This window comes from Equus asinus, chromosome 2, assembly GCF_041296235.1.
Source record: "Equus asinus isolate D_3611 breed Donkey chromosome 2, EquAss-T2T_v2, whole genome shotgun sequence".
In the NCBI taxonomy this organism is placed as follows: domain Eukaryota; kingdom Metazoa; phylum Chordata; class Mammalia; order Perissodactyla; family Equidae; genus Equus; species Equus asinus.
Window position 1 is genome coordinate 161158132 of NC_091791.1, and position 22699 is coordinate 161180830.

At 42.8% G+C, this 22699-nt stretch overlaps 1 protein-coding gene across 8 annotated transcripts in view; it reads left to right on the forward strand.

The window, feature by feature from the left end:
- Positions 1-22699, forward strand: part of RYR3 (ryanodine receptor 3) — a 484911-nt gene that overhangs the window by 269789 nt on the left and 192423 nt on the right. For all 8 annotated transcript variants that reach the window (XM_070503827.1, XM_070503874.1, XM_070503852.1 and 5 more), the window contains exons 19-26: positions 1550-1742; positions 10299-10515; positions 14296-14400; positions 16028-16131; positions 17373-17456; positions 19146-19305; positions 20715-20862; positions 22029-22234. In XM_070503827.1, the coding sequence (XP_070359928.1) occupies positions 1550-1742; positions 10299-10515; positions 14296-14400; positions 16028-16131; positions 17373-17456; positions 19146-19305; positions 20715-20862; positions 22029-22234 (1217 nt within the window). The remainder of the gene's footprint in view (positions 1-1549; positions 1743-10298; positions 10516-14295; positions 14401-16027; positions 16132-17372; positions 17457-19145; positions 19306-20714; positions 20863-22028; positions 22235-22699) is intronic.

A 22699-nucleotide genomic window follows, 5' to 3' on the forward strand; every position in this document is an offset into this window, starting at 1 on the left:
GAAAGAGTAGAAGCATTTTTTATTGTTACATTTTTTCCTTGTTTATAGATATACGATGAACATTTGTAATGAACATGCTTTTTCATTATGCTTCTGTAATCAAGAAACAAGATATATTTTATAAGTTTTTTTCCTGAAGACCCATTTTAATACCTAACTTCTGCCCCTTTACTGCTCTCTTCCTAGTATAACTGTAAACCTGGTAGGGTGATGGGGGAGTGGTTATGATAATTTGCTTTTAGAACCTTCAGAATGGCATGTTGTGACATAGAAAGACTGAGAGGTGAGTTTCTCACTAAGGTCAGGAAGTGACAGATTACCTGTGAAAGAGATACGCAACAATGAAAGTCACCAATACAGGGTATAACTGACCGTGTGTTTCCCTGCCTATCTGAAGTAATGAAATTCTTTAAAACAAACAAGCAAATCATGCTGCCCAGTTTCCTGGCAGATGGCCCTGACTTTCTTTACTTTGATGGCCCCTGCATCTGATGCCAAAGTGGCCGTACCTCTACCCCCGTGAGGGCTTTCGAGGCTCCAAAAGGATTCAGAAGGGTCCTACAGTCCACATTTAAACAAGATGTCTGTGCTTCCAATTGCTCTGTAATAAGAGGGAATGGGAGTTGGGGTGGGGAGGAGTCTTCGAGTCACAGAGGGCTGAGTTCAAATCTCAAGTCTTGACCTACTACATGAACCTGGACCTGTGATTTTACTAGAAGATCAGCTTCTACATTGGTAACATGGGTACAGTGATGCCCACAAAGAGGCTATCAAGAGTTGTATGTAAGGTACCATTATTGTCCCTATGATTTTGGTGAAACGAATGATTATGTCCTGTATACTACTTAAGAGGCAGTAAAGGGGTGTTTCTAGAGCGAGAGTCTCTGGGCTTGAGTCCTGGTTCTGTCATTTACTAACTGTGTGACCTTGGGCAAGTCACTTACCCTTAGGGACTCAAGTTTCCTCATCTGTCAAAATAATAATGTCATGGGGTGGTTGTGAGTTTTGAATGAGTTATTCCATGTAGAGTGATTAGAAGAGTGCCTGACATATTATAACCCACAATAAATGCTATTATTATAATTATTTTTGTTTTTGTAACTCCAGAAACTAATTATTAAGCTTACAGTAGATAAGCTTGCCAGAACATAGTTCAGAGGAAGTAAAAGAGAACAAGTTCTTGGGCACCTATGAACCAACACACATGTGCACACACCTCACTCTGGGACCCACACCCAGAAAGGGCAGTTTGTCCACTATTTAAGACACCAAGCCAGAATCTGAGCACACGTTGAGCAGGTTGAATTCTTGTTGTCATTTCTGGCAGCTTGAGTTTCCTCTGAGACTCATCTTGTCTCAGGCTGCCCGCTCACCAGCCGGGAAATCATTTCTCATTGCTTATCTCACACGGGGAAAGCAAAGTTGCATTTCCAGTGCAGCGGCATATCCGGACCCCTGTGTGCCATCATACCTCCCCACCTCCCACTGGTAGCCTGTGAGCGTTTGCTCCAGACTCCCACATGCCTACTTCCTGTTCTTTGCTCACCAGGCCGGATACCCAGAGCTGTGGCCTCCATCAACCAGCACCTCCTGAAATCGGATGACGTGGTGAGCTGCTGCCTCGACCTGGGAGTGCCCAGCATCTCTTTCCGCATCAACGGGCAGCCTGTGCAGGGGATGTTTGAAAACTTCAACACAGATGGGCTCTTCTTCCCTGTGGTGAGCTTTTCAGCAGGTGTCAAGTAAGTTATGGCTGGGATTTCGTGGAGAGTAGCTGTTACCCCATCTCCCCACTGCTCCTGTGAGCTGGGGAGCACGGTAGTCTCTTTCTGAGCTTCAGCACCATGAGCCAAACTCCCCTAAGAAAGTGATGGTGAAAGGGGAGGAGCAACCCCGAGTCATTCGTTCCATATATGCTTGTTGAACACATGCCTCCTGCCAGGGATTAGAGAATGTCCTCAAAGAAGCAGTAAGATGAATCATCTTATGAAGAAAGCTACTTTAATAATATAAGAAGTATTCCATGCTCATTATAAGAAGTGTAAAGATACAGTTATAAATAAGACAGTAAATATCACCCACAATCCCAACATGTAGCTGTAACCTCTATTCGTATTTTGGTGTATTTTCTTCAAGTCTTTTATTCTACAAATATATGCATGTTTTTTAATTGGCATCACAAGGAATATGAAGTTTTATGTCTTGATCATTTTTCATTCAACAATAAATAATGAGCCTTTTTCTGAGTCATTAAGTATCTTCCTTAAAACAATTTTTATGGCCATATAATATCCTTTTATTTGGCTGTCCCATAATGTAGCCGTTACTTTGTTTTTAGACTTTCATGCTGATTCCACTTTTATTGTTATAAATAAAATTATTATGAACATCCTTGAGCATAACTCTGTCTGCATTTCTGTTAGTTCCTCCTAAAAGTAGGTCAAAAGGTATGAACCTTTTAAAGTCTAAACTTATGATCACATGGCCAAATAGATTTTCAGGAAGATGGTATGAATATTGCAGAATTCATTATCAACAATTCCAAAATCTAAAAAGCTCTGAAAACCATAAATTTGTTCATAACTCACTTCACAGCATAATCTGACCTGAACTCATTTTGTAGCAAAAATGGTCATCAACAGAAACGAGGCTGATTTTAGTCTTTGGTTTATTCTCTTCTTGTGAATATTTCCATGTTTAACTGCAGGAATATTAATGTATTTAATTATGGGGTACAGCCCCTCTCCTGGCTGGAGGTTTCATACATACTCTATTCTATTTAATATATACATATACATGTACCCTTTTTCTTTTTTAAAATCCAGTGAATTCTAACGTCTGAGACGCATCTCCGAATATTTCAGATAAAGAATTTGGGCCTGTAGTATCATTTATGGCAAGATATGAGAATATTCAATTGATTGGATCCTCATTAACTTTTACTGTTGTTGGTTATTTTTAATCTTTGCAAATTTGAGAAAATTGTGTCTTAAAGTTTTAAATTTCTATTTATTTGATTACCGATGCGGATAAGGATTTTATATTGTTTCGACCCAATATTTTTGTTTAGCGAACGGTACATCCAATCTTGCATGAGGCATAATGACTTTTAATCATTAACTCATCTGTCCAATCTCCCTCAGAGCAATGAGAGAGGATTTTTGAGTGCTTGAATTTTTTTTTTTTTTCTCTGTTGGCAAAGACCAGAAATCTTCTCTTGGCAAAGACCTACAGCCAGCAGGTAAAGAAATAGGCGGCTGAAGGATACACACACGTAGAAGATGTTCCTAGTATCTTGTATCTAGGTCGGCAGATCATGCAGCTTTCTCAGAGCACAGGAGAAAGAGAAGCAAAGTTCTAACACAGGAAAAATGAGATGTCCCACCCATTTATAAGGCATAACTGCTAAGAGAATTTCAGAAACGGAAGAATCCAGATGTGTTGACTTGAAAAGTTAACACCTTAAATATGGAGAGCTTCTTGTTTATAGCAGCTGAACAAGTGGTATGCTGAAGAGTGGGGCCAGGGGACTTGATGTCTCTGAAGCCTCCTTTCTATCAGGAAAGTATCACCTCTGACATGCTCTGGTCTTTGGTTCTCAGAATATGATATGGTCTGAGGAGAGATGGAATCACAGTTGCCTGCGTGCTTAGGAAGTACTTTTCCTGAAGTATGTCCAGTCCATCACCTGATGTCTTTGGTTAGGGTCAGTGCTGGTCCTTGTTGGAGAGCAGCCAGTTGGTTTATTTTCACTTATGAGCAAATAAGATCAATACACCAGTACTTACTCTTACATCAACTGGGGAAGTATGATTTGGTGCTGAAACCTGGCAGTTCCTCTCTGTTCTACTGTAATTCCATTGTGCAGAAAGCTAGAAAGAGAAACCAGGATATTAACTCAAGTTAATTAAAGTATCTTATTGAAAATAAATGTGCTTAATAATAAAATTGAAAAGAAAGTATTGTTTTCATCCAATGCAGTAGAATACTTGCCCGGTTTTATAGTGCCTCTCCCAGCAAGGTGCAAGGTTTTGCCCATGGAGAGAAAGATTCTTCTCCCATCGTAGAAGCATTCAGAAATTTTCTCATATCTTTAACTTCTGTGGGGCTTCTAAGTTAGATTTCTTTTTTACAGCCCCATTTCCTCCTATTTAATGGTCTTTACTAAAGCCATAGTCTTGATTTTGTGACCCTACAATTATTTTTATAATTACAAACTATATTGTTAATAATACCTGATTAGGATGTCCCTGCTAGCAGTCACCGAAGAGCAAAATCCTTTTCAATGAGATTAACCCACAGTGAAGTCAAACGCAGCGTGAGTAATTACTAAAATCCACAAATCAATGTGTAGTTTCTTTTCTAACTATTAGGAATGTGACTCCTTAGTTTTCTCCTCAGTGTGGTTTGTGTATGGACAATACAATTAGTATAACAGGACTTCAATGTAACAACCCTATTTATTATAGGATGGAAGCAAGGATAAAGTGTGTGTACCTTGGAGCCCACCCAAAAGGCTGAGTTACTCAGATGCCAGGAAGTTCTTAATAAAAGGTAGTCTTACCCTGCAAAATGGCATCATGGCATGAACCACATGGAGAACATTACGTAGAAGCTGTAGTATATAGTGGCATTTGGGTGCTACTTTTTGTTTTGTAGAACATTGATGAATTAGTCACTGTAATAGAATTCATTTTATAGCTATAGTTGAACTCCCCATAGATCTATTTAATTACCTTACATAACTCTTTTACCAGTCCTTTCTAATTTATAAAGACAACAATCCCCTAAGATAGTTGGTATTTGCGGTTGCTGTTTGTTTTCTGTTGGTGTCCACCAGACCTGGCTAAAATTCAGGTAACCAACTGCTTAGCTATTTCCAGCTTGCTGTGGTCAATGCTGTGGAAATTATTGCTGAGATAAATATACTTTTGAGAAGAACATGATGAGCACTGGCTGGATTGCCCTGGGCTTTCATCAAACACTGGCCAGAAAGAAATATGAATGTGGGAACGTACATAATTCAAATTGTTCTCCCATCTTAGTGATACGGACTAAAGATGCAGTTATGAATATGACTTACGAGTTGAATTCAGGTCAGCAAAAGCTTGCTAATTCCTTCTCCTGTTAACCACAGGCTGTATCCGTTTTTTCTTTGGAATGCTATGCCAACTCTGTGGGAGGATTCAATAGCAGATAAGGGTAATGAGACATCTAGTAAGTAAAATGAAAGTGACTTCACATATGTGCTAGTAAGCTATGAGTAAGGAAACCTAGTCATGCTTTCTGAGCACAGTAAAGCTTTGTCTTGATTTTTACTGTATTTTTTATTCATGGGTCAGTCTTTCAAATCTGGGAATTTGCAAGAGGTGTTCTCATCTCTCCTACAAATTGGCAAGCAAAATGCAGAAATATCAAAAGATGAAATTGAAAATGCTCGTGGGGATTTGTCAACACAATTTGCTTTGTTTTCAAAAGTAGTCAAGTAAATAAAAAATTCTTCTACACATCCCAGACTTCACTACTCCCAAGCGGCTGTTACTGAAGCTATTGCTCATCTCTGCAGTGGAGAAATCTAAAGACACAGTTGCTTACTGTAATCACTTTAGGAAGAAAAAAAACCTGCTTTGAGAGCTGATGGAATGTCTGAGTTATAGGAAGAACCCCAGAAGATGATACAAGTGCTTTAGTGGAAGAGATGAGATTGATTAATGAAATTGATTTTTTAAATCCATTAATGTAGACAGAAATCAAAGGATAAAGAAAAACTAATTTTAATGAACTCAATTCTAAAATTATCTTTTTATTTTAAACTTAACATTTTTTGTAATGCTGGAAGATTCAGTGGAACCCAAAGAACAGGGGAGAATACCCCTAGAGAAGAGAGATTTACATTCTAATTGGAAATTTCTTGTTTATGATGAGGAAAAAGATTTAAAAGGTAAACGTTAAGTGCCAGATAACAGATTTCTTGAAAGAAGTAGACTAGGTAGGTGTGACTTTGTTGTTTCTCCTTCTACCCCTTCAAATCCAAGCTCTGGATTTCTGGCCCTGGATAAGTTCTTAGGTGGATCCTGTAGATTTCATTACTCCTTTCAAAACCAAGAACAATCTTGTCAGTAATTTAAAAGTTCCGTCTGTTTGATATAAAAACTCCAGGTTTGTATCCAGTTGTTGTTTGAGCCCTCCCCTACTCTGGCCTGCAATTTGAGGCCACCCTCTTGTCCCCATTGGCTGGGCTTCTCCCCAGTTGGCCAGCTCCAGTCTCAAACCCCTCTTAAGTTGAGCCCAGGGGGGAGGTGACTGGGGGAAGGTCACGTCATAGGAAGCTGGCACAGCTGTCATGTGGCACCCACTTTTGTGCAGCAGTTGCCCACTTGTGCCTCTTTCTCTTCTGGGCCCCTTTTCTAGTTTTCTTGGAGAGCCTCAGGCTGGGAGCTTCTGACTGCAGTTCCTTAGACACAAGCTTTACCACCTGTGCTGGCTGCTGCCTTCTGGCCGACCCCAACCCTCAGTCCATATTCCCCCGCCCCCTGCACAGGCTTCCTGCCTCCCCCAGCCCCTGGGTTTTTCATCTCTGCTCAGTCATTTGCCTTTCTGGCCATAATTCCTTTCAAGATGGCTGACAGCTGGCTCATTTGTGGAATCTTCATCTAGGCTTCAAGGAGCACAGTCCAGGCCCCACCCTGAAGAGAAAGACAGCTTTTTCCCATGAGGCTCGCTCTCTCTTCTCTCTCTGCTGTATCCTCATGGCAATGTGTTCCTCATGAAACTCCAGGGGACACTTGCAAGCTTCTGAGCTCTATAGTTCCTTAAAGCCCTCATCGTTTGACTTCAGACAGGAGAGAACTCACCCCTTTCTTCCTGACAGTTCCCTCCAAATGAATTCTTGACCTTATCAGCGTGGAAGTGTTTGTTGGACTAAAGCTGTTAGAACCGATTTCACAATTTTTTGGTGGATCCTCATAGTTGATCTAGCACCTCGCTTCAGGATGTGGAAAATATTGGCATCTTCTGAATTATCTGCCTTTGGGACCTCAGCTAAAACTCTGAGACAGAGGGAAGCTCACTTTAATAGCCTGAAATAATTAAAGTGGATTTCAGGTATTTTCTTTCTTCTTTTTTCGATTGTTCCCTTGAGACCTATGTTTTATCCCTAGTTATGTCCATTGGCCTGGTCAATGTGATCTCTCAGAGCCAGTGAGGAGGACCATCAGTATTGGTGGCAGTTTGTTGGAGCCCTTCCCACAGACTCTGGGCAGCTCTTCATGGGCAGTGAGGAAGAGCCACAGATGGTGGATGTGCCTGGCAACCCCACCTGCTGGGCAGAAGGGCTCCTGTCTGGCAGGGCTCTGGAAGCAACCCAGGACCGTTCCTTCTACCCACTGAAGCTCAGCACAATGGCATTGAAGACGAATGCTTCAGTAAGCAGTAAACGCTGATTTCTGGCTATGTTAATTTTTTATTTTACAGTTTTTGTGGCCAGTAGAGGAGATAAGATTAAGATTTATAACCAAATAATCATTCTCTTTTCATAAGTGAGTATAAAAACAGAAAGCATTGTTCTCCTTCCGTGCTACATGGAACTCCACCTTTCTTGATTTGTTATTTATCCAGAAGACGATAGCAGATTTTAAAACGTAAGAGAAATTTTAAAACTCAACAGAACTGGCAAGAGAGCTCATGAATAATTAAATCCATCCAGAAGTCCTCGTAGGAGATCATTTACTTATTCTTGGCATCCGTACACTGTGAGTAACAAAGAATAGACTTGACGTACAAGCTCCCGGGCATTGGCTTCTCACAGGAAGGATGCTCAATGAGGAGAGAGAGGCAGAAAACTTCCCACACTCATTCTTTGCTCAAAAAAACTCTAGTTTTATCCCATAATTTCAACATGTCAGTAACACAGTCTGTTGCACTGGTTTGGAAGTTCTCAACAAATAATTTCATGATTTAGTCATTATGTCCTGAAGTTTCACTAAATTAGTAACATTGCAGGCTAATGACTCAATTTTGTTTTAATGTCGTTCATATTCTTAATACATGGATCATGCCCTGTTACGTAACAGTTAATGTAGGCACATTCACAAGGGGCAATTGTGGTTCTAATTCTATCTCATTGTTGGTTAGTACTTTAAAATGGGAAAGTGGGAGGTTTCAGATGATTTCTATAATTAATTTTGAAATGGCATTTTATAAAATGCTGTTTGGATAAAGACTTTGTATTGGGAAGGAAAAAAACCTTAATATCTCTCACTTGGAGAGATTTTTATTTTCCAGTTTCATAATCAGGCTATTTCCACAGTGAAAATTACTCAGCCAACACTAAGACCTTCTTGCAAGGCTGCCCTACCAGAATATTCCAGTTAAAGGAAGTGAGGCCTAGGAGAGAGTATTGCTGTGAGAGCTCTGCTAGGTCATAACCCTCCCTCCATATACCTCATCCCCCTCTATACACACATGCCAACTTTATCACCAATTTCTAACAGTCCTAATCCCAAAATAAAACTGGGATCTGACTGCTTCTTTCCATCTTCGTTGTCATCACCTTGGCCCAACCCTCCCCATCTCTCGCTGTGACTAGATTGGCATCAGGTGCCTCCAAGTGCCTGCTAATTGGTCCCCAGACCTGTCTATGAGAGCAGCTAGAAGAATCTTGTATTTCTCCTTAAAGTCCCTCATAAACTTCCCACCTGGAAGAAAGTCCCAACTATTTACCATGGCTCACAGACCCCGCTTCATCTCCTGCCCCTCGGCTCTCTGTGTTCTCACCCACACTGCCTTCCACCCAAGCTCTTCCCTACCTCAGGGCCTTTGCATGTATCGTTCCTCTGCCTGGAATGCTCTTCATCCAGATTCTTAACCTATTGGCTCCTCCTTATCCCTTAGAGTTAACTTACATGTCTCCTCCTCAGAGAGGCCTTCCTTGACTCCAATCTGGGAGCCACCCCATTCCCCGGGTTATTTCCTGTCTCCCTCTATTTCCTCATCAGATGTCTCTCAATCAATAATTACTCCTTTTTGTCTAGTTGGATGCCTGCTCTGTGCCACCAGGGATGTTGCAATCTTTGTTCATTGCTGAATCCCCAGTGCAGAGAACAGTGCAAGTTGTATGGGCTCAGTAAATAGTTGTTAAACGGAGGGAAGGAGGGAGGGAGGAAGGTTGTGGGCAGATGCTGTGTGTGTATATTGATTTTCCCGTGTGAAATTGTTGTTGACCCTGCAGGGCTACATGTCTTGCCATGTTTTAATTACCTAAAGCTGCAGTCATATTTCCTCAGCAATTTCATGTGGTTGCAGGTGACTTGCAAAAGCTGTGTTTCTGGCTGCAGACCTAGAAGCATAGGAAGTGTCATTTTGAAATAGTTCCCTTTCACCTTCTCCTTCTTGCAGGGGGAGCTTTGGGGTCTAACCCTAAGCCTAACCTAACCCGTATAGATGGGGCTGAAATTCATCCAGAATGCTGAATTAAAATACTGAAAGCCTTCACTGTGTTGGTAATTAGTACCTGCCATTACTGTGAGCCCCCAAGTGTTCTTCCCTCTCCCTTGGGAGGTCCCTGTGGGCACTGCTGGAGTGGGCCAGGGTGTCAGGCCTGGATGCCAGCAGGGAGGTGGTGCCCCTGAGAATGGCACTGGGACCCTAGTGAGGAAACCCCTGCTGCCCATTTGGCCCCCTATGGCTGTGGCCACCTGCTGATGCTTCCTCAGAGTTGCCCTCCTATGGCTGCTTTGGAGGACTGCAACCTCTGCAGTGTATCGCCTGGCATACATACTGTCTGATACTCTGGTGTTACTTCATCTTTTGCCTGCCTCTTAAAATAAGAATTTCCTATTTTCCCCAGATAATTATATCATGTTTTCTTTCATTGGTGTATGAGTCATCTCCCTCAAGTAAACAGACTTGAAGTTCTCGTGCTATAATTTCAATAGGATCTTTTCAGAGAATAATGTCATCATCACTGTTACTCTTTCCAATACTCTAGTATTATCTATAGTAATGGTTTGCCTACTAGAGTAAGGATAAACTTGATTTTTAAAATCTAGTGATATTAACATATAAATTAATTTTTAAGAACTTAGCTGATGTGAGTCAACTGAGGATCATGCATCGACAATTGGTTCTCTCCCTACTGCTTTGTTGCATTCTTTAGGATGTTTGCCGTGCTGAACCTGAATTTGGTCACTTCCCAACAAAATAATTTGGGGATGGGGGGAAGTAATCTTTAACTTTCATTTATTTGAGCTTGGATCTTTTTTGAACCTCTCTCTTCCTGGTTTCTCCATGTGACACAGAGTACGTTTTCTGATGGGCGGACGTCACGGAGAATTTAAGTTCCTGCCTCCCACTGGCTATGCCCCTTGCTATGAAGCCTTACTTCCAAAAGAAAAGATGAAACTGGAGCCCGTCAAAGAATATAAACGTGATGCTGAAGGTGTTAGAGATCTGCTGGGTACCACCCAGTTCCTCTCCCAAGCCTCTTTCATCCCATGCCCCATAGACACCAGTCAGGTAGGTTCAAGCTGGCAACAGAAGGCAATCCACGTAGGTGAAATAATAGGGTTAAATCCTTCTTTCTGTGTTGTCTTTGAACCATTCTTGTTGTACAGTCTGTAGAACTGTCGTGTAATGTGACAACTCTTATTACTCATGTTTTCACTGTATGCATAGATTGAGCTTTGAGGGATTTCTCAGCCAGTGAACAAGTTGAGCACTTACTGTATGCAAGGCACTGAACTAGGCTCCGTGAGGCAGAGCAGAAATATTTCAGTATTCTCTGGAAATTCACAGCCAAGCTGAAGAGCAAATGTATTATTGTTTTCCCTTTCCAGGGTCTCTATTTTGAGAGAGACGTGCTCACACAGTTATGCCAAGGGGCACGCAACAGCTTTCAGTATTTCCTACACACCAGTTCTGTTCGAATCACTGTTCTAGATGTTAGAGGAAATAAATGGAAAGGAGCCTTGTCTTTGAGGTGCTAGGTGAATACGTTCTAGGCATATAGCTCTATCAGCCTGTAGAAGGTCTCTAGCATGTATTTTGCTGTAACATTCGTATGACCCTGGTACATTCTGCTGCGTGTGCATGTTCAAGAGTCTGCTTCTTCCCTCCTGTAGCTAATGATTGTGAATCCCCATAGATTAGAAACAGCAGCATTTCTCTGCCTGTCTCACAGAGCCTAGAACAGCACCTTGAAAGTAGATGGAGTTGAAAATATCGATAGGAAACTGGGGAGGAATTTGTGAGCCAGAGATGATTCAAGGAATCGGATCATCTGGTTCTTGTGTCTTCTAGACAAGAAGCTTGAGGGCCAAAGAACTAAGCTGGCTTCTCTGTGGACACAAGGCTGCTAGTGCCCTAGCAGGGAGAGAACATGCATATGAGCGTGATTCCTCCTTCTCTGCGATGCCCCTCCTTACTGGATGATCAGAGATGTATGTTACTCAGAAAGGCTTCCTGTAAGAAGCCAGCCTCAAAAAGTGTTCAAGGAAAGAGGGAGACGTTTTGATGAGGGAGGAGAGGAGGGTTTAACTAAAGAGTGAGGAGAGTTTCTAAACATGCAGAATTGGACATTTGGAAATCCAAGAGTGGAGATAAATCAACAAGCCAGAAGAACCTTGATGTCTGGACCCAAAGCTGAATTTATATGGACCTTGAAACTAGGGAAATGTTCCTGGGAAATCAAATAATAGGGAAGTTCTCGTTGGAAAGGAACAATCTGTTATCTTGATTGAGACCTTGTAATTTTTTAGAACCTATCATTCTGTGAAATTATTGTCAAAGGAGAAGTTAAGTGTAAGATACTCACCCACTGTCAACTCCATCCTCCCTGGGGCACATTAACCAGTTTGCAGGCTAAGTATTGCCAGCTGGAGCCTTGTCGTTACACAATGACAGTGCCTGGTGCTTGAAGAGCTCTAGCCCCTGGCTGAGCGCTGGGAGGAAGGAGCCCAGCTTCCAGCAGCCTTCCCTTGGGACTTCAAGCCCAGCCCCCAGACACCCAGGAGGCAGGTATCAAGCCAGTGTTACTCTGTCCAGGTAGTCACCAACTGAGGTCACTGAAATTACGATTTGGGGTTATTTGTGAAGGCCTCTGTCTGCATTTTGCCCCTTCACTGAAGCATGTGGTTCTTCTGACATGCAAATCCCCTTCCAGGTTGTGCTCACCTAAGGAATACTTACTTTAAACAGATGATCTTAGTTAACCCATAAAACCAAACACACTGTAATTTGTTTGCTAATAATTTTCCCCATTTTGCTTCTTATCAAAACATCATGCTATTTATTAACTTTGACTTTTTGATAATTAAAGTTAGTTTTTTAAAAGAATGTCTTTAATTGAAAGGCAGATAGTGATCATAACCTGTGTTTTAAATATCTCATTGCTACTTTTCTCTATGATCTCCTTATGCATCACTGACTTGATATACTTTTTCTGTTAAAAAAAAATATTTTCTCCATGAGCTTCCCTCCTCAAGAGATTTTTGTAAGTAGTGGAAACACTAATAATCACTATGACAGGGCAAGGATTGTAAGGCGAGAAGGTGACGCAGAAGTGAATCAGGTCAAGTGTGCAGAGTCTGAAGTGGGTGGCTCTTTCCAGCTCCAGCTGATAGGTGCCAGGCAAAAGTGTGAGTCCACTGTTAACCATCTTCCAAACGGTCAAAAGAAACTAGAGATCTGGATTTTTATATGAAATCTCCCATTTCTTAGGAATTGTCAACTACTAAACATGAAAATAATAATTATTATAGTAGTAGTAAATTAAAATAGGGAAAAAAGAAAAACAGTGTGGGCCCCAGTTTGTGACCTCTGTGGAGAGAGGTGAGCAAAGGAAAACACAGAGAAACTCTCCCTGAAGGAAATTGGGGAAGACTTCCCAAAAGTGGTGACATTTGAGCTAAATTCAGAAGGATAAATATTGAGGGTGTTTGTATTAAAACGAGAGCTGGACAGCAGTTAATGGAGTAAAAACAGATTTCGCTTAGGAGCTATTGTAACAGGAGAAAAGGAACTCCAGTATAGAACAACTGGGGAGTTATAGCCAAGGAGCAGGTTGGGCGGGGCGGGGGTGTCAGTGATGGAAAATCACTAAGAGGAAACAGCGGGGGTTGGGGTGCATTCTTGCTGAAGGTGGGCCACAGGGAGCTGATGTGATTGGGGGGTGGCGGGGGTGAGGAAATTTGATCATATGCAGAGGGTGATCAGATATCAAGGGTGGTGGATTCTCACTCAACTGAGGTAGCAGGATTCTTGCTAAAACTGGAGTCTTGAGGACCCAAGGCCCAAGGATGGAGCCTAATCGAAAAGGGCTCAGAGGTACCTGTCTAGAGCTTGGTCAGGGAGAGAGTCTTTGTCATTGGTCTTGTGGCATGGAGGGGTGTGTGTGTGTCCATACTTCATGTATTTTGGAGAGAATTAAGAAGGATAAAGCTTGTTTATACAAGGGCACAGCACTGTGAAACAGTGTAACCTTTTGGGAGAATTTCAGGACGTTTGGAAAGGATGTGTTTGGGAGGACCACGATGAAAGATATGGAGAAGGGCACTGTATCCTTGGTTATACATCCAGGCTGTGTCTTAGGAGTTTCAGGGAACACTTGGGGACACTCAGGAGGAGAGTGTTTTGATGTGATTTTGCTGTTGTGGACTCATCACTCTGGCCACAGTGTGGAGGATATGTTGGTGAGGGAGTTGGGGAGACCACTTGTGAGGCTCTTACAATGGTCCAGGGAGAATATAATGAGGTTGAATGATATAGAGGAGGGGACCCTTTGGAAAGATGCCTAGGAAATAAGCATGGTAGATTTTGTGACTGGTTAGATGTGACTGGGGGGCAGGGAGTAATGCCGAAAGAGAAGACACTAGGTGACTTCTAGGCTTGAAGCAGTGAGCCATTCAACAAAAAAAGGGAAGGAAAAATAAGAAGAGAAAAAATATTTGAAGGATAATGAGTTCAATTTTGAATTAACATATTGAGTTCACTTTGGTGGAAAAATCCTGCAGACAGTTGGAACTGTGGGTCTGAACTTGAAGAGAGACCATGGCTGGAGACGTACTGACTTAGGAGTGACCATCTACGGGTAGGGGAGATCTCCCAAGGCAGGAGCCTAGAGAAAGGGGAGATCAGATCCAGAGGAAGCCAAAGGAGAAAGGGATCTCTGGAAACAGCCTCTCCTGGGTGAAATTTAGTGAATTCAACGAGGGCACCTGATCCACATAGATTTTAGAGTAGATTTCCATACAATTGATTCTCTCAATTCTGCTTCTGACTTTTTCCTTTTCCTTTTAGGTTGTTTTGCCACCTCACCTAGAGAAGATCCGAGACAGACTGGCTGAAAACATCCACGAGCTTTGGGGAATGAATAAAATAGAGCTTGGCTGGACTTTTGGCAAGGTGGGTGTTTCAGTGGCCAGGTTGGGGTGGACGGTGGGATTGCCTTGTTACCTGGAAGGTTCTTCAAAGACTCAGATGAGAAAGGGAACCTCAGGAGCCAGTACTCGCTCCTTCTGACTGACCGGTGTCTAGCTGCCGCAGCAGCCTTGCTTGAGGGTTTGTCTAGCCGCAGTCAGGAGAGCTGGGAACTCAGCTCCCCACAGACAGACCCGGGAGTCTCTCTCCCTCCTCACTCCTAAATGCTGGTTTCCTGTATTGGGGGAATATCAAGTGTGGTCATTCTTGGGTAGCTCCTACAGAACCCTTCCATCTCCCTTTCCCTTCAGAAAAAGCTGTCCCCTTGGCAAGGGTGGTGAAAGGAGGCTGATTCACTGTTTTGAATCAGAATTTGTTTAATATGGATTTCAGATGTATCACTAAGATTAATGGACACTCAGAGGAGGTTAAGGCATCTATTTCACTAGAATGCATTTTTCAAGGAGGATGTAAATTGACTTTATTCTATGACTTGTGTAAGGTCATGTCTGAAGGCAGAAGGATTGGTGAGTTCTGAAGCTTCCTATGACCCTGACATTGACACCCTCAAATTATGCTCGTTCGAGCTTAGTTACTGGAAGGGTCCCTGCACCCTCACGCTTACGTATTGATAAAGCTTCTGTAAAATGTTCTCCTTACATATGACCACCTCTCTGCTGTGTGCTCTTCTAACGCCACAAACCTCTCCTTTAGAGAACAAATCACAATTGCAATTTTCTGTTTATTTCTATGATTATTTTATCACTGCTTCCTGCCTGATTAGACTGTATCCTTCATGGGGCTGGGGCTATCCCAGCTCACCACTGAACTCCTAACATCTAGCTCAATGCCTACCACATAGTAGACATAAAACAAATGTTTGTTGAGCAAATTAATTAGTTAATGTCTGCATCGGCACTGTCCAATATAACAGCCATGAGCCACATGTGCCTACTGAGCACCTGAAATGTGACCAGTCTGAGTTGAGATGCACTGTAAGAATAAAATACACACTGGATTTTGAAGACTTGCTATGCAAAGCTAATATAAAATGACTCGGAAATAATTTCTTATATTAATTGCTTGCTAAAAATGGTAATATTTTTGATATATTTGGTTAAATAAAATATGTTATTAAAATTAACTTCACCTCTTTCTTTTTGCTTTTCTAATATGGCTGGTGGAAAATTTGAAGCCACAAATATGGTTCACACTTGTAGCTGATTTTGTGTTTCTATTGGACGGTGCTGGTCAGATTCTGTAGTCCTTTATGTTCTAAAGAATGCTACCCTTCGGTCACCTTATGGTTCCGTGAATTTTGGGCAGACAGGAGCATGGCCACCACGTGTAAAATTGCTTCTCTGGGAAAGTATGTTCTGAATGCAGACACCTGACTGGAAGCAAATCCACAGAGCACAAGCCACTGGCAACCTGGGGACTGTGGGTATCATTTACTAGAGAGAAGATCGTCTCTTTCCCTATCAGCAAATAGCTGTCTGTCTTACCTGATACGGATTGCCTGGGCCGTGTTTCAAAGTGTGTCTTTTTCTGTTTTCCAAGGCAGTGCCCACTGTCAAACCTTAAATATATTCTTTCTTATGTTGTCACCTAGATACGGGATGACAATAAAAGACAACACCCCTGCCTTGTGGAGTTTTCCAAGCTCCCCGAAACTGAGAAGAATTATAACCTGCAAATGTCAACTGAAACCTTAAAGTGAGTGTTTAATTGAATTGAATTTGGACCAAACAGTGAGTGGATGATTTATTGCCTATGACTAAACTGCAAAGGTATGTCTCTCGCCTTGAGAACGTGACGCATTCAGATAAATTAGAGGGACAGTGATTATTCAAGCCACAAAAGGATTTGGCACAGTGAATAACACATCCGATATTGTTATTTAGCATATATATTTCTTTAGAGACCATTTGCTATTTGCCAGGGAGAGGAAAAAGGGAGGCAGAAAAAAAAGCAGAGAAACTTAGAACTGAAGTACCAAGTGCCTCTTGTAGTTCATTTTAATGAAGAAAAAAAAGATACGGCATTTCTAAAAACCAATGGGAAAGCATTGTTTGAGTCACTAAAATTCAGTTTTAAAACTACTTTTAGCTTCTCCGTGATTCTACTTGTGGTTAAAAGCCTAATTCAGATTTTTTTAAATTTTAATTTAAATTTAACTTAATTTTAATTTTTTAGCCCAAGTTTATATCTCCCTTCTTGAATTCCTTTTGTGCCTGTTACCCCTCTCTCTGCATTGTATTTCTCTCTTCTCTAGTTGTCACTGAAGAACATTTTAATGTCGTGGCTTTTTTGGTATAACAATGCTCTGTCACGGTGCCTCGTCTCATAGGCTCACACATGTGACATCTTCTGTCACACTGACTGACGTTTCTTGAGGGTCCAGCTCTGGTACCTCACGGCATCAAGCACAGCTCAGGGCACTGTGCAGGGAGTACACAGTCAATACTCGCTGCCCCAAGGATTTGCTATTAGGATCCCTTCTTCTCCCTGGAATCAGAGAAGCAGGATGCGATCCTAATGCAAATTTGTAAACTAGAAGATGTCTCCAAGAGCGGCTGTTAATGAACTTCTTTTTTGCGTTCTTATTTATGCTTGCCACCGTCTAAATCAAGAGCTGGCAAACCACGGCCTGGAGGCCAATCTGACCAGACACCTATTTTTGTAAATAAAGTTTGACTGTAACAAAGCCAAGCTCATTGGTTTGCTTATGGTCTGTGGCTGCTTTCGCTCCATAATGGCAGAGTTGAGTAGTGGTAACAGAGACATATGGACCACAGAGCCTAAAACTGACTACCTCCCCCTTTACAGAAGAAGCTTGGCCACCACTGGTCTAAATGAATTACTGGTGTCTGTTTTATCAACTCAGATGCAGGTTGGGGTTCTTGCTGCCCTTTATCTTCAGTTGACTCTCGTCTCCTCTCCCTGTTATACCACAGAACCCTCCTGGCCCTGGGGTGCCACATTGCTCATGTTAATCCAGCCGCAGAGGAGGATCTCAAGAAGGTCAAACTGCCCAAAAAGTAGGTGATTTTTTTAATTCTTCAAGACTTTAATACTTCAGCCTGAAGTTTTAAACTGAGAGGGTGAGAGGCCCATGTACAAAGGCAGGTGACAGCTCCAGATTCTTGCTAGCACCAGCTCAAGATGGCTGCTCCAATGACTTAGACTGCACTGAGACCCCTAGTCAGAAGCCTGCTGAAATACAGGTGTTTCCAGGTTTTCCCTCTTTTTGCTCCTTCCGCCCAGACCTCACACTGCTATTGTTAATTCTGAGCCAAGAGAGACAGACTTCTCAGCTGGGCGCACTGTCTTTGGTCTGTAACAATAGTGGTTGGTTCAGGAGCTTGAAAATGGTTGGTCACCACAGCAAAGATTCACTCTTCTGGCATTGGGCCAGCCTTATAAATCCTTTGTGGAAATGGGTGTCTCTGCCAAGGTTTAATTTGGCCCCCTAAATCTGCATGTGACCTGCTCTCTCTCTCACCCCATCCATTCAGAGTCCTGTGTGCTAGCACATTGAGACACATGCTCACTGGGGCATCTACTGACTCGCTTGCTCGCTGTCCCTGTGCGCCAGGCTTGGGTGCGCACACATTCACACACAGGTGTCATAATTACTTATAAGTCAAGGAAGGTAGTGCCAGCTTTAATCAAATGCTTATCTTCCCCTTCTTCCCTGTTAAACTCCCAAGCTGCCAAGCTCCACTCTCAAAGGCAATTCCCAGTGCCGAGAGCAGCACATCTGAGAGGCAGCAGCTGGAGGGGTAGCCTGCTGGCTGAGGCTGCTGGGGGGGGGGGGGGGGGGGGTCAGTGCTCAATGACCAACACATGTGGAAAGATCAGACATCCCAGGAAGGTGAATTAGAGTTATTAGAGTTAGTATCTTATGCCTACAATGGGACCCTGCGTCTCATGCTGCTCAAGGTTCCTGGGTGGAGTGAGCCCTGCTCTGCAAGTCATCACATTTAGATTCTGGCCCTGATCTGGGCAGCCAGTGGCCCTGGGGCTGTGGACGCCTCTGGACTCACATTCCCACGTGGCTGTGATCAGCTGCTGCCCTCAGAGTCACTCCACGGTGTGCCTGGGTCCTCTTCATTCACACCATGTATCTACCTGGACTCACACTGAGCTTTTTCCCATCATCTGTCAAATTTCAGACATTTGAGACTGCGACTCCTGGACTGGACAGCACACCACTAAGGTCACGTCATGCTCACAAATTCTCTAGTGCCATGACTTTTTTAATTCCGAAAGTAAAAGTTTATCTTTGTAACACCGAGTGCTCATACTAGGCTGATTTTTAAGAAACCATTTGGTTTAAAGTCCTGTCCTTGCCAATCTAGTTATAACCTTTTGTGTTTCTGAAGTGAGATGAAGGAGCTTCTGGTAATGTTGTGGCATGCTGAATCTGTATCATTTGTAGGGCATATAAGTAGTTTTCTTAGAAATAAAAATGAACTTGCACTGACCATCCATTTTTTCCAACAGTCCCCTTTGAATCTGTGACACATATTAGCAAAAACATGGTAGATTAGGGGTTTCATCTAAGGACTTGAAATAGAGCTGAGCTACCCATACTCCCAAAGAGTAGAACCTGTGACTATGGCCTTATTTTTATCATGTTCTTACCATGTGCTATTGGTCTAAGATCTGGAATGGGGGAGCCATACAGATCTGTTCAAAATATATGTTTTCCCATTTACTTATAGCTACATGATGTCCAATGGCTATAAGCCAGCCCCTTTGGATTTGTCTGATGTGAAGCTGTTACCTCCTCAAGAAATTTTAGTGGATAAGCTTGCAGAAAATGCACATAATGTTTGGGCAAAAGACAGAATAAAACAAGGATGGACCTATGGCATTCAACAGGTGAGAACTACTGGGTCGGGCATGCTGGAAAAGCTGGGAGATGTGATCATCCATCAAAATGCCATTTTGCTTTGGTGGGTATTAGATTGGAAGATGGCGGTTGCCCTTACACTCTTTCTGTCATGCTTCAGGGCATTCGTTATTTATAGAATCACGAGACTGGATGGAATTTGTAACGGTCACATTGACATTAACTCCAGGCACAATTGCAATTTTGCAGAAATGGATAGGCTTGCCTTTCCTTTGTTAGTCTGCTTCACTCGTGATCATGCTGCCCTGTGTTTGTGCCTGCTGGCTGCATCTTCTCTCATTCCACGTCTTGGTGCTTGCATTGTGGAGAGTTGAGCTTTCATGCCACTCTCCCAGGCCAAGGTAAGGCTCACAAAAATCAACATTACAGCTCAGCAGTATTTCTGGGATGATCCCGAGTGTCTACCACTGAGGGTGAAGAGGGGAAGGTAGCCCAGGACGGGGGCAAACCAGCCTGCCAAGAAGCCTGTGCCCTCTTACTTCAGTCCATTGGGTCAAGATTCCTGGGCAGAGTTCTTGGCATGTACGAGAGGCAGCCTGAGAGCCAGGGCACAGCGAGGAATTAGATGGAGTGTAGAGCCAGGGTTCGGCCCCAAACCATCTGGCACACCTCTCTCCTTGAAATGCTTCCCTCTTCTCAGTAAGTAGCAGGGTTAGTATCAGGGAAGACCAGGGATAGCTGTGTGCGCACGTGTTCATTCATACCTGAGCCTCTGAGCCTACACATGTCTGGAAGCCAAGAAGACCACAACTATGGAAACTATAGTAGAGAGGAGTAAATGAGGGGTTCAAAACAGCAGGTCATGAATATTTGTTTCTGATGACTTATCACTGCAATTGTCATTATGGTCTTCCCAGCAGCCCCCAGGAACTGAGGAGGACTCTAATACAAATGTGTGCGACTACAGTGAAATGGACCCACTATGGCTCTACCACCTTTCCTCATGTTTCTCTATGAGCATGGATGATTCTCTGTGATGTTTCTCTGTTAAGAGGCTGTTATGAGGAGGCTGTAACAGTTTAAATCATGGCATGATCTGTCATAAGGGAGTAGTGACGCAAATCCCCATCTGCCTTGCCTTGGGAATGGAGTTTTCTAACCAATTTCATGACACTTCATTTTATTCACAGGCTGACATTATTAAAATATGTTTTTTAATACTAGCTTTGAACGTTAGTAACAAGTTTCCATTTATGCTCATTTAATCCTGAAGAGAAGTGGCAAAGATGTTCATTGCTAAATATCAAGGCACTGGGGGAAGAGCAAGAAGACGAACATGAGGAAGCCAAGACTGTTGCTGGGAATATATGAGTAGGACAAGCTATTTGTAAAGACAAAATGTGTTTTCTCAGAACCTCTTTTCTCTGGCTTTGCATAGGATTTGAAGAACAAAAGAAATCCCCGTCTGGTGCCATATGCATTACTGGATGAGCGTACCAAAAAGTCAAACAGGGACAGCCTTCGTGAAGCTGTTCGGACATTTGTTGGTTATGGCTATAACATCGAGCCATCAGACCAAGAACTAGGTAATGAGTGGACGTTGTTCATTCTGGCACCAGTTTACTAAACAGCTCCTCTTCCGGGGAAATGCTAACTTTGAATTGGTCCAACTTGTACTATTAGAATTGAGATTGGAGGGGCCAGCCTTGTAGCATAGTGATAAGTTTGCACGCTCCACTTTGGTGGCCTGGGATTCACAGGTTCATATTCCAGGCATGGACCTATACATGGCTCATCAGCCCATGCTGTGGCAGTGTCCCACATACAAAAGAGAGGAAGATTGGCACAAATGTTAGCTCAGGGACAATCTTCCTCAAGCAAAAAGAGAAGAATGGCAGTAGATGTTAGCTCAGGGCCAATCTTCCTCACCAAAATTAAAAAAAAAAAAAAGAAATGAGATTGGTGCTGAAGAGCACTAAAGTAAATGGTGTGTTTTAAGAAGTGAGGAGACGGGTTGGGAGAGGCATGTTTGATAATAAAACATTGTCCCGTTGACAGATGTTTCTATGATGAGCACTTCTATGACCCAATCCCACAGGGAATAAGTTTTTCTCCAGGGTAGCTGAGTTTTTCAGGATACTGGGTCACAAAACCAAGTTACCTTTATTTCTTTTATTTCCCAAACATGTGAATATCAGTGTACTTTTGAGCCAGGTAATCTCATCTCTCAATGAAATTCTAGCACTAATTAAAATCACCAGCTTCTAATTGATGAACGTGTTGTTGTCATCCCCTACCCCAGGAGGTACCTTAGGTTAGTGGGGCAGTATTACAAGTGGTTAAGGGGATGGATTTGGAGTAAGACAGACCTTGGTTCAAATCCTTGCTCTCCTCAGTTGATTGGCTCTGTGCCCTTGAGCAAGTGATTTAACCTCTCTGAGCCTCAATTTCTTCATCTGTAAAATGAAAGCAATATAACTGACCTCATAGGATTGTTGGGAGGGAAAACCGAGATACAGTCTCTAAAGCATCTACTACAAAGTAATCGCTCAGTGAATGGTGGCTTGTATTGTTAGATACGATGGTGATAATGATGATTATTATACTATGAACAGAATGCTATATTGGATAGTGGGAGATCTGTCATCAGTCTGTCGTTGTCAAATTCATTTGAGGAATGCTACCTAATTATTAAAGTCTGTATTCTCTCTTTCCCTCCTGTACCCTCTACTCCCTTTCCTTCTCACTGCAGCTGACCCAGCTGTGGAGAAAGTCAGCATAGACAAGATCCGGTTTTTCCGGGTAGAGCGGTCTTACGCTGTGAGATCTGGCAAGTGGTATTTTGAGTTTGAGGTGGTGACCGGAGGAGACATGCGCGTCGGCTGGGCCAGGCCAGGCTGTCGGCCTGACGTCGAGCTGGGGGCCGATGACCAAGCCTTTGTGTTTGAAGGCAGCAGGGTGAGTCTGGATAGCGTCCACACATCCTCAACCCAAGTTTTTCTTCTCCACACATTTCCCCAGAAGTTAGAAGTACTGAGTTCCTGGATCTCTGGCTTCAAAAGTGGAGTGGCCGCTACCACTGGCTAATTTAAACCATTGAATGATCATTGCCTAGTGATTGTTAGTTTGCTTTTTGGCTCTGATGAAGTGGAGGACTGTAGGCCTAAGTCCCTTCTGTAATTGCCTCCATATCTGCTCTTGCACCAAAGCCCACTGCCTCTACTCCAGAGGAGGTTCACCGAATACCATGTGGCCAGTATGTGGGGAAATCTTACCACTTTGCCCTAGTGAGACTTCTGCCTGTTGTCATAGCTGACTATTATTGGGAGACTCAGGCCACCTTTTCTGATGAGGCTTAAGTCTCTGAGTTTCATTCATCTGTAAGATACACTACTCTTCCTTGTGAGTTGTCATTGGTGGAGA